The following is a 12,480-nucleotide window of genomic DNA, read 5'->3' as shown; positions in this document are numbered from 1 at the left end:
CGACTGAAAGTGCTGCAACCGTCGTTTTGCCTATTTGGGATCTCTCCAGTAACTTGACGTGAATGTGACGAGGAGAAATAGACTTCAAATCAGACGGTGTAAGGCAGGAGCCTGCTCTTGTAATTTCACTTAGCGGCGGAATACAAATCTATCCGCACGTACGCTGCAACCGGTCCTCTTCGCGGCTCGTTCAGGTAATCCCTTCCCAAGGTACGTAGGGAGGAATGTGCGTAGATACGAGGGGAGCACACGTTCAATGCGCGCGCGTGTCTCCCCAACGGTTCAAGTCTCGACTGCCACGAATTCCGAAGGAAGAGAAATTTTCATTGTGGGGAAATCGTGAAAATTTTTGAAATGAACTTGTAATTCTTTCCCTTTCGACTTTTCAGAAGGTCACATCGAAAAAGGTTGGTCGGATACTGAATATTACACCACACTGCAATCTGTATAACTTCACAGGCAACTAATAGCTTCCCGGACCGATTTGATGAGCGATTGATCAATGCAAAAGTACCGCACTGTTCAAGGGTGGAAAATCGAGTGTACAGAAACCGCAAGTTCTACCCCGTCGAGCCGCTTGCTGTTGATTGCTGCCTGGTGGTGACTTGTGCATTGTGGAAAACGTTCCCCAATCCCAATCGACGGGGATGTTATATTATTGCCGGGTTCCCCTCTGTTATTCGCTTTTGTTGGTGTCGTTGCTGCTGACGGCCGGAATGTCGCGATATGTCGCCACCGAACAATTTCCTTGCAGCTGAGCATAAACAGAGTCCTTTGGAGTTATATGTATGCCTTTTACTCTCAAGGTTACTAGAGTTCAGGGGCGCGTAGTTCATCGGGGAAAGATATAAAGCGAAAAGATGCTAAGTTCGTTATGATGTCGATTTGAATTTTAGGATTCGACCTTGCAAAGATTGCTTGAAAGATTTGTTTTGAAGATATTTTCCTTTTTATTGGCTAAAAGTATACAAATACGTATTTCGGGGACCAACTCTCTCCTTCTTTAATGCTTTATCGAGAAGATACAATACTGAAGGAAGGGACAGTTGGTCCCCGAAATACGAAATCTTCCCGATAAAATATTGTAATGATACGAGTGTACGGGCGCCCGCAACCGAAACAAAAGACTTTGGGATCATCCCAACAGTCTTCAAACAAATGTCCAATCTGCCGACAATTCCAGCAGACCAAGTCCAAATCACGATCCTGAATCTCAGACTGAGGATTACCTGAGATGTTCTTTATGTCAACACCCTCTTCAGGTTCAGCAGAATAGCTGTATAATTGGTGAGAGAGCCTGCTTGAGAGACGCTCCTCTAAAATTTCGCTCTGCTGCACTAACTTATGCAGCTCGCAAACCATACTAGCCAGAAAATAGAGAAGCTGCCTCTGAACGTCGGGTCTCAGCCCACACGGTAGCAACTCTACCAACTTGTCTTCCGTTAAGGAATTTTCTAACCTATTGGCTAGCGAACCCACAGCTTTATAGTAACTGTCGAAATCTTCGGATGGACCTTGCATGCGCTCCCTCATCAGTTCAAGGATATCCCAGCCATCTAGAGAATCCTTAAACTCATGGCAAAGAGCCTCATGAAAAGAGGTCCACTCGATTCGTCCGACAGACTGGTGGTAGTCCCAGTACCAATCTGCTGCTCTGTCTCTGAAAAGGGTGTGTACATAAGTACACAGCAGGCCGAAATCCCTCTGTAGGGTTGTGTTGGTCAAAGCCTCCACGCGGAACAGAAATTGGTTGATGGGCAAAGTTTTCGATGTGCCATTAAAAACCAAGTCCCAGGATGCCAAAATTGAATAAACACGATCCGCTGATTTGGTATTAAGCGGTCGTGCTTGGCATCCATACGGCGAATCGTCATCGTCAGAAACAGTAAAATCGTACATATAGTCGGGTCCGAATCTGTCCTTATGTCGGTTAAAGTTCTCGGATCCGGACCTGTCGTTAAGTCCGTAAAAATCAACGTTACGTCTATGGTCAGGTGTGTAAAAATGGTCTGGTATTATGTCCATTGGCACGTTTGTCCTCAAAATGTACTGCACGAGTTGAAGCAGGCTGATGTTGAGCTGCCTGATGCACTGAGTGCGTGTTCTGGTTCGAGTCTCCAAGCGCAGCAAATTGCTCTCGAACCGATCCTTCAACTCGTGAAGCGTCCGTCGCCCTAGCATCCCGCGTGGAAGGATCAACCCAACCCACAGGATCTCTCCTCGCCGCCTCATGCCACCGTCGGCCTCACGGCGTGTTGGCAGGTCCAGCTCAGCTGAGCTCCACTGACCTGGAGGTAGCGTAAAAGGAAGGCGATAAAGGTCGCGAGACCAGTGATCTCGTCGATGTGACATGTCGATAATAAAATTTACAGAGAATAAAATAAAATTTCTGGAGTCAGAGAACAAAGTGAAGATGAATCATTGAGGACGAAACGGCACAGCATCTAGCCGACTACCTCCATATTCCATGAAGGATTCATCTCACCCGTCACTTCATCCCTACGAAGAAGAAAGAATATTTAATTTTCTTCAAATTCTGGAACGAAGAGATAGCCGTTTCACATAAAGGTAGGGAAGGACACTACCCAGAAGGCCCGGGTTCGATTCCCGGTACGGGAACCATGTCTATTCCGATGCGTGGGTCCGCACCGGATTCTACAATAGACGTTAATACGGATTTCGCGACGGCCTATCGAATGATAAACAGAACGCGAACTAAAATTGGAAATTAAAAGGAAAAAAATGATCGTCTCTTCCGCCTCAGATCTTGTATGAGGCACGGCCTCTGAGGTTCCCACCCTTGCTCGACATCCTCAAAGTGAATAACTGGCCTGAGGATGTCGAGGAAGGGTGGGAACCTCAGAGGCCGTGCCTCCTACAAGATCTGAGGCGGAAGAGACGATCATTGAGACGGTGAACCGTCGTGGATCTTCCCCTCCTTGATCGCGGCACTCGGGTCCGGAGACTTACGGCTCCACGCGCGTGGTCGAGCCGTTTTTTTTTTTTCCTTTTAATTTCCAATTTTAGTTCGCGTTCTGTTTATCATTCGATAGGCCGTCGCGAAATCCGTATTAACGTCTATTGTAGAATCCGGTGCGGACCCACGCATCGGAATAATATTGAAGAAGGAGAGACTTGGTCCCCGAAATACGTATTTGTATACATTACCAAATACTTTTAGCCAATAAAAAGGAGAATATCTTCAAAGGCGAATCTTTTACTTAAAATTTCGGCAAACTACCTCCTAATTCAAACCAAAGATTGGTTGCTATTTGTAGACAGACGGTTCTCCTTTCTCTCCATCGCCCTCGAGAAAAAGCCTTAATGGGTTGAATTTCAAGCCTCAAATTTATCATCTTTCCCCTTATCAAACAGTTTCTTCCGGAATTCTCCTTTTGTACAAATCCCTTCTGTCTTATAAGTGGAGCGAAGATTCTGATTTCATGAATTGCTTCAGGGTGTTCCGTAGGTGTTGTCTCGGTAGGTATAGGCAAACCAGAAGCGAGAGACGGCCTACCCTTCATCCTGGAAGGTTGGGTCCGATTACATAACCCGCAAGAGGGTTATTGTCTTTCCTCAATGTGTAACCTCTTCACAGCCGCATTTGCTTTATGATCAACCCATCCAGGGGTATTTGGACCACTGACGAAGTTCTTCATTTGTTATTGTTGCAGGTCCGAATGACCCTGCGGAGACATGAGCTGATCAAGGCTAGTACCTGTAACTTAACAGTAGCAATCACTTTCCATTTGTTATTGTGTTGAAATAGGAACATTCCCGGATTCCCCTTAAGAACAAACATGATAGTGCAACCAGAGGCTGTAACTGGATGTTCATCTCAGGGAGACGATAGGCATGGGACATTGTGGGGTATCCTTAGCTCCAAACGAAGCAGTAACTAATGCACTTCGCAGAAATGGGAACAGTTAAACAGTTAGTTGCATGGCAATAGTTTAAAGTGTGATGTTCCTTCCCTTTCCATTTTTAAATTGAGAATAGAATGAGGGGGACATCAGTTGCTTTGGCGCCTTAGATGATTTTAAGACACTGCTAAAAACTTTTATCTTTTACGTTGAAGTTATTTGCGTTATTCAAAATTCAACGAAAAATCCCAAAATCAATGCAATTTCTTCCAAATTGACATTCCACAAAAACCATTTTATCACGGGTTTCTTAGATGAATTCTAAAAAAAAGTTTACAGATTTACAGGGGAGAATGAACGGGCTGACGGATTGGCTAGGCTCTGCTCTGCTCTTGGCAGTCCTTCAGTGAGTACAGTCGGTGTATCGCTGGCGGCTGTCGGGGGCCGAGTTTACTCGCACTACCTAGCAGTCGCGGGCCTAAGATGGCAAAGGCTTACGAGCTGTGTCAAGGAGAATTTGGCCCGCTAATAACATAGCCCGATCACGAGAGCTCCTGTGCCAGACGCGTGCAAATGCATTCAAGATTACGGCGGTCTGCACGGGGAACTGGCCCATAGGCGACCATGCCGCTAGGTTCGGCATACCTTACAACTCGCATTGCCGAAGCTGTGGAGAAGGAAGGGAAACCCTCATGCACTTTCTATGCGATTGTCCAGCTATAGCTAGAGTTAGGCTACGGACACTAGGTAAATCATTCTTTGGGAACCTCAGAGAGAGGGAGAGCTGCTTTCCTTCGTGAATGCTACGGGCTGGCTCTGAAGATCCGACCCGGCTAGACTCTGCCTTCCTGCTCTTATAACAGCAGTCTCGTTCTTAGGAGTTTGTGGCATCAAAACGGCGCACCACGGCGCTAATTGGGCTCCCCGGGGTGACCACTGATACCTACCTACTTACAGGGCAACCTGAAACTTGAAAAAAAAGCCTCAATTGAAACACTTAACACAACCTAGAACAGCTAAATATATTATAAGCTGTCTAGGAGTAGGATGTTTTGTGATTTGTCTTACAAGATATCTATCCCCCAAGGCTAAAAACTTTGCCAACAAAAGTGGATTTTTGCCTCTCCCATCCTCCGGAGAAAATAATTTTTGTAATTGCTTTCTTCTGTTTTAGCGAGTCCAGATCTGTTGGGCTCTTGTTGCTTTTCTGAGTTAAACTGATTCATAAACCACCTGCGATATACACCGATTTTAGGCATCGAAGCATTAGGCGACTGCATTATATTTTCCATTGAGGACTCGACCTACATTCTGACATCTCATCTGGGGATGGCTGACGGTCTTGTCTAACAAATTTAGTGAATAGATGATCTGAGTTGTTATGTCCCAGTTGCCGGCGCTTCTTTGCTGGTTTTTGGTTTCCTGTAGGCAATTTCAATATTGTATGAGGTGTAATAACGGTTGCTGCCTACACAATCTTTGAGAACAGCCCAAACTATATCTGGAATTGTGTCTTTGTACCCTGAAGGTTGAATTAGACCCCTTGTTTGAAATTATTGGACTCAGTCTCGTTGCAATTTCAAGCATTCTTCTCCCTCAAGAAAAATCCCTTACAATAATGGGCTTGCCGCCGACTCATCTTCATTTGACCTTATTTTCTGACTCTGAACTTGCCAGACCGAACCTACCGAACTCTGCTCTTTTGAGTAAGTAGGTAACTTCCTCACAGTTCCTGCTACCCCTACCTACCAGACCTAACCTACCGAACTCTGGTCTTTCGGGTAAGGAAGAAACTTCCTTGCAGCTCTTGCCATCCCTATTTCAATCATGAGTACGTCTGGATCATATGCCTCCGCCATTGTTGCCTTAGTTCTTATGCTGCCTATTATACCAATTTTTTCCGCGTTTCGGAGTTCATTGCTTTTCCAAGAGTAGCGCTCTTGTTTCGGTTTTTATTGTGGTCTCTGTTTGTGTGTTCACACTGAATTTTCAAGGTTTCTGCTTGGCAGGGCCCTTTCCGCCAGTTCGGTAATTTACGCCTTGTTTTGGTTTTTGCTGCTCGGTTCTTAATCTGAGTTTTTTCCGATTTTGCTTCTGAGCTTTGTGTTTTCAGATGATTCCATGGGGTCGTCTTTTCTCTTGTTTTAGGTGGCTTTCTTTTGGATTGCCATTTGTATCCTTTTCTCGGTGTTTCCCTTGGTTGCAGACTGAATTGAACTTTGTGCAGCTCTTTGATTCCTTTATGTATCTGAGGGGGGAAGATTTCGATCTCTTTTTCGTTAGTTATGTTGTTCCTTTTTAAGATAGTCATTTTGATTACTTTGGTTCGACTCGACTGGACCAGTTTTTCAACAAGCTTCCAAAATATCGAGCTCTGAAATACCATTTTTTACATCCATGTTGCTGTTTTCCTAGTTGACCATGACCAATTTGATCTTTTTTAGGGTTCTGTGGCACTTTATGAAAGTGTCTTTCTCCTTTGGTGCGTCTAAGATTAGCAAAGATCCAATTTTCCTGCGCAAGCTTTTCGAAATGTTGTTAATTTATTTATTTATTTAATTAACGGACAACAAACAGAGAGAATTCCAATTAATTATTGTCCTCAGGAGGAGGAGAAAGCAAAAAACTTATCCTACGTTTAAAACTACTTAAAGTAGGGAAGTTAAAATGACCAAGCTGTTTTGCATTATAATTTCGGCAAAGCCTGGGAATCGGGGAATGAAAATAGACTTCGAGCTCCGCGAAGGGCACGTTGAAAATATCTGCGTTACGTGTGTTATAAGACGCAGGACGGCAGGTGATCTCGTCAGCGGCGGAGCAGTCCATCAGGCCCGAGGAAAGTTTAAAGAATGTGCATAGATCCAGATAGGATCTACGCTGTTGTAGGAAGGGAAGGTTTAGAAAGCGGAAGCGGGAGGGGTAATCCACACGAGGGAAGCTTTTCTTAAAGAAGAGAGAACGGGTGAATTTACGTTGCACATTTTCAAGGGCAAGACAATCACAGTTACGAGTGGGTGACCAGATCACGGAGTAATACTCGAGGATATTCCTCACAAGGGAATTGAAAAGAGCTAAGGAGGTTTGGATGGAGTCAAAATCAGAGGAGGAGCGAAGAATAAAGGCTGACAGTTTTGCTGCTCGATTGATGACATCGAGGCAATGGGTGTCAAAGCGGAGCTTATTGTCGAAAGTGACTCCGTGGTCTTGACTGGAATTTAAGCAGGATAAGGAATGTCCGTTAAGCGAGTAGGAGAAATAAGTGGGTGAGGATTTTAGGGAGTAGCACATAGAGTGACACTTTCTAATATTTAGCGCTAAACCATTAGTCGGGCACCAACGAACCAGAGTGTCCAGGTTATTCTGAAGGGAAACACAGTCCATAGGCGACGATATAGCGGAAAACAGCTTAAGGTCGTCTGCATAGAGCAAACAGGGACAAGTGGAGCTATTAGCTGTTACATTAAAAATGCCCTTTTCTTGTAATTTTGTTTTTCGTCTCGCGAATGGTTGGGATTTCGTTAGTGTTCTTCTCAGGTGCATTTGTCCCTTACTGCCGGGTCATTTTTTCTTTGATTCACTATCAAATGATTGGTTTGAATAAAGACATCGAACTAGGCTGAATTAAGGGCTTTTAGTAGCTGAATGGGGATTTAAAAGCCTCGAGATTGCACCCAGATCAGGCATTCGATAGAGCCAAATGGCGAAACCGATCACGACGAGCCGACCCCGCTTGCGAACTGGACAAAGGCTGAAGAAAAAGAAGGGCTTTTAGTAACTTTGACTCCTTCAATCGTTACACTTCATTATTGACTGGAGACGGGGGTAAAATTCATGTTTATCAACTGAGACCAGAGATAACTCTGGATATGCTTTACTGTGAACTTATCACTTGCGCAGTGTTAAGTGTGATGATAGTGAAACTGAAGCATATTTTCATCCTGTGGATGTCGTATACTCCAGTAAGAAGTGAACAAGAAGCACTAAAAAGAGGGAGCGCTCCCACCTCAAGCTAGGTTCATACTGGAGGATGGAAAATCTATCTAATAACTCGAGTGTCGAGTAATTGGTACTTGGTAGGGAAAAAAGTGCAAGTGCAAGCAAGGCCAAGGCTATTCCTTGTGGCATGAGGCATCAACTACAGCCAGTGCGGATCTGCTAAAAAGAGTATAAATAATCAAGTTAGAAGCGAACTCTGGAAAAGATTTACGAAACTTCCGATAAAGTACCAATTGGGTTTCGTTTCATTTTAAATTGACAGCCTTGAACCATCATCATCACCAACGGCGCAACAACCGGTATCCGGTCTAGGTCTGCCTTAATAAGGAACTCCACACCTCCCGATTTTGCGCCGAGCTCCACCAATTCGATATCCCTAAAAGCTGTCTGGCGTCCTGCCGCTATCGCTCCATCTGAGGCAGGGGCTGCCTCGTCTTCTTGAGCCTTGAACCTTGGTAGAAATAAATGAAAGAAAAGACAACAATTGCAGTACTTGAAAGATTCCATTTGGCTGATGGAGAGATGACAAATGGAGACCTCATCACAACAACTGAATATTTTGAGAGTCACTTTGTCTCCGGCATCGAAGTGTTAAAAGTTCCATCGTCAGTCTTGTACGAAGGAAACATTTTTCTAGTTGGCAAAAAGATGGCGCAATCGACCTAAACTCTGACTAGCACCCCCTACTTCTGAGCTGCTGGTTCTCGCACTCATTGTAGTCGGCCATTTGCGAACACAAAAAACACCGACACCCTTTTCGGTTTGTTGGGAAACTCGCATTTGCTTGCTGAGTTTCTGCTTTTGTTTCAGCCAAATTTGTGCAAAAGACATCCTTATGAATTGTGGAAGTGATCAGTAATAAAATCGCGAAAGGAGTCGTTGTTAATTCCGCCCAAATACGATTTAAAACTTGGTAGGGAAGTCTACGCTGCCTTCGTTGGCATCTCGTGGTGTTCGTAGATTCGTCGCGGGTGTGTGTGTGAAAAGGTAGGCAAAGCTAGAGTTGTGCATTCGAGAAAAATTGGAGTTTTCGTGTGAATTGAGTTCGAGTCTATGTTCCGGAAAGTGTTTCGGATCGTGGCGAATTGAGAATCGAAAAAGGTGAGACATTTTTTGGTAGTGCTAGGGCCTAGGTAAGGGTACGAATCGCGCGAAACGTGCGGTCCAGGGGCTGTGATTGTTTATGTTGCTGAACATGTCAAGTTGTTGATTGACATTTGACGAGTTTTATTTGCTTGGTTGCGGGGGTGTGAATGCGACATCGAATAGGATTCCGTGGTGTCGAAGGGAGACGCACGACTGACCGAATTCGCGCAGAGCGAACGGATCGATTTTACCTCATACCATCGTCCTTTTTCGGGATTTTTTTTTTCTTAGTAGATTTTCATTGATAAAACAATCACCGCGAGCTTTGTGAGATCTGGAATGTATTGAACCGAGTTTTTCCCCTTTTTTGCATTTCTGCCTGTGCTACAGAATAGCGCTTGACGTGAAGGAAGCCTTGAGCCTCCGACGAGATTCATAATGGAAGACCCCAACCGAATGATGGCGCACACGGGCGGTATGATGGCTCCGCAAGGATACGGGATGCCCGGCCAGGACGACGGGACGAATGCAGGCGGTGAAAATGAAGTGAGGAAACAAAAGGACATCGGCGAGATTTTACAACAAATCATGAGCATATCGGAGCAATCGTTGGACGAGGCACAAGCCAGGAAGCACACATTGAACTGCCATCGAATGAAACCAGCTCTGTTCTCAGTGCTTTGCGAAATTAAGGAAAAGACAGGTGAGTGATATTAAGGACACATGAACTTCATTCCAATAGGTTTAGGGTTTCCTGAAATTGCCACTGATTTTTTGTCTGTGATGAGAAGAAACCAAATTCTGATGGACTGAGTTCGAACACGAAGGATTGTTTTCATATAGATTTCTACTCTTTAGGGATTCAACTTGACTTGCTTTAACAACTTTAGTTGGTGCGATGGATCGAGTTCCAATTTACGAGCACAAACTCAAAATGTGCAACTTCAATTGGGGGTTCAATAGGGTCCTTCTTGGCGTTAAGCAAATCGTTGTGCAAATCTGTTTCGTTAGTAACGATGTTGAATTATTGAATTTTCTTTTCTTTTGAATTGGAAATTGTAATCAACGCTAGGGAAAATAATCAAAACAGGTTGAACTGGTTGGGATTTCTTCACTTTCCAGGGTTCCAGCCCCTTGATCACGATATGTCCCAGGTGGAAGCTCAGTCTAAAAGTGTTAAGATATTCGGATTGGGAAGACCAAGCCAGATTTCGCAAATGATCACAGGACCTCACAATTCTTGCAGTTATTTTTTATCTAAATTTTTATAATGAACCGTGCAACTCAGCAAAGTTGTTAATTTAAGTTAATAATAAGCTTAAAACATCATATTGAATTATAGAGGGAGAAAGAGAGGTCCTTCCTCTTGATGTCCGGACATCAAGAGGAGTCCGATGAAGACCCTCACTTAAAATGCCATGGCGAGTGAAATTGGGTTTTCTTTTATCGTCGTCGAAGCTCTACAGCCTTGACCTTCAAGATATCCTTCTTGATCCTTCCTGATCTATCGATCGCATCTTCCAATTCTGACATCCGAGTAGTTATGCACTGTCTTCATCGAAAGAATTTGCATCTTGTTTACAATACTTATGCGCAAACAATACCTCCTTACCCGCGTTTCGACTTGTGTAAACACAAAACCTTATTAAAATCGGTTTACTGTCTGTCTGTCTGTTTTTTTTATGAATGGAGGTGGAAATCTTACAAAGATTGCCGCGCCAGGTTGCAGCAGCGTGTGGGATTCTCACCCACTAAAAACACCACCACATTCTCCTTTTTTCTTCCCCGTGGGACTGCCGTAAAGCATTACTTCGCGGGGTGGACTGCGCTTTACGCGACCACGCCTTCCGTTCTTCGCGTCCTCCTTGCGCGCTCCGCTGTTCCAAGTTCCTCTTGTATTCGTTTGATTGCGGTGTTCACCGCACACCAGTTTCCCTTCGATTTCAACATTTCCCCGACGATGTTCTGCGGGCTTAGGGTGGTTTTCAGGGAGTCTTCCAGACTCCTCCTTCCTGAGAGAAATCGTGGACAGTGGAACATAACATGCTCCGGGTCCTCAGGTGTGCAACCACATTCAGGACACAAGGGAGAATCATCCAGCCTGAATTGGTGCAGGTACTTCCTGTAACCGCCATATCCTGACAGGAATTGCGTCAGATGGTAGTTAATGTTACTGTTTTGCTGCTGAATTCACTCCTCAATACGGGGAATCAAAGTGTGGGTCCAGCGACTCTCGCCTTGCCGCCTTTCGGCATTCTGCATCCTTTTCAAGAGGATTCATTTTCCTTGTCTCGTACAGGCAGCGTGTCTCACTTCCCAGAATGTCTATCGGGATCATTCTCGCAATAACACACGCTGCCTCGCCTGATATTGTTCTGAAGGCGCTGCACACCCTTAGCGCCACTAAGCGGTAAGTCATATTCACTCTCCTACGATTACTCTCACACACTAGTGCTTCCTCCCAAACTGGTGCCGCGTATAATAGTGTGGAGCGAACCACTCCGGCCACAAGTAATCTGCGACTGTATCTTGGACCTCCAATGTTAGGCATCATCCGCGCTAATGATACGCTGGTATTTGCCGCTTTCTCACAGGCATAGTTCAGATGTCCCTTGAAATTGATTTTAGCGTCAATCATCACCCCTAGGTATTTGATAATCGGTTTCGAAGTGATGACGTGACCACCAACGCGAATATTAATCGTATTCCTCTTCCTACGATTGGTAATCAAGACCGCCTCCGTCTTTTGTTCCGCAAGGTCAAGCTGAACCACCTCCAGCCACGCTTTTATGGCGCTAATGTCTGTCTGTCTGTCCGTCACACGCATTTTTCTCGGAGACGGTTATAGCGATTGACATAAAATTTGGTAGAAAGGTGGGAACTGTGCATATAGTGAGTTACATCCTTTTACGACAAATTTAAGGGTGGTTCCCCATACATGCAAAAGGGGGGTGTAAATTTTTTTTTCATCAAATATAGTCATGTGGGGTATCAAATTAAAGGTCTCGGTTAGTACTTTTCGAAGCCGGTCCTAGTTTTAACTTCTGTTGAAAAGGTGGGGAGTGCGGGGGGTTGAAATTAGTCATTTTTTAACGAACCCATTCTCAAAAACTACCCAACCGAAAAATCTGATAAAAATCAGGGGGCTGCCAATATATGGTGCCTAGGCTCCGAAATACCCTCCATACCGATACCTGTTCAAATAAAGTTAATAACAGCACATTGCTATAATTTTTAGTAATTGACAGGAAAACCCCCTTAACTTCACCCTAGAATCACAAAATTGCAACAGTGTAGGCTACAGTATAGAGCATGATCCTGCCAAATTTGATGAAAATCACACTATTACTAACAAAGTTATACTAGATCAAAGCTGTCGCTCCTCTGCAAATTCAAGACTATGAATGTCAATATCACTTGAAAGTGGCTTTTTTCACATAATATATGCATATTTCACGTGCTACATGCTAATGGGACTAATGCACACCTAAATCTCTTTATAAAAGAAATACACAAAACCTTTCATACCTAAAGC

At 44.4% G+C, this 12,480-nt stretch overlaps 1 protein-coding gene across 1 annotated transcript in view; it reads left to right on the top strand.

The window, feature by feature from the left end:
* The first annotated feature begins 8,560 nt into the window (after positions 1-8,560).
* LOC119654927 (homeobox protein extradenticle) overlaps positions 8,561-12,480 on the top strand; it is a 28,337-nt gene continuing 24,417 nt past the window's right edge. The window contains exons 1-2 of the mRNA XM_038060578.1: positions 8,561-8,960; positions 9,336-9,648. Coding sequence (XP_037916506.1) covers positions 9,384-9,648 — 265 coding nt within the window. The 5' untranslated portion in view covers positions 8,561-8,960; positions 9,336-9,383. The remainder of the gene's footprint in view (positions 8,961-9,335; positions 9,649-12,480) is intronic.

Source organism: Hermetia illucens, chromosome 4 (genome assembly GCF_905115235.1).
Source record: "Hermetia illucens chromosome 4, iHerIll2.2.curated.20191125, whole genome shotgun sequence".
Classification (NCBI taxonomy): Eukaryota; Metazoa; Arthropoda; class Insecta; order Diptera; family Stratiomyidae; genus Hermetia; species Hermetia illucens.
This window is presented reverse-complemented; position numbering and strand designations above follow the sequence as displayed.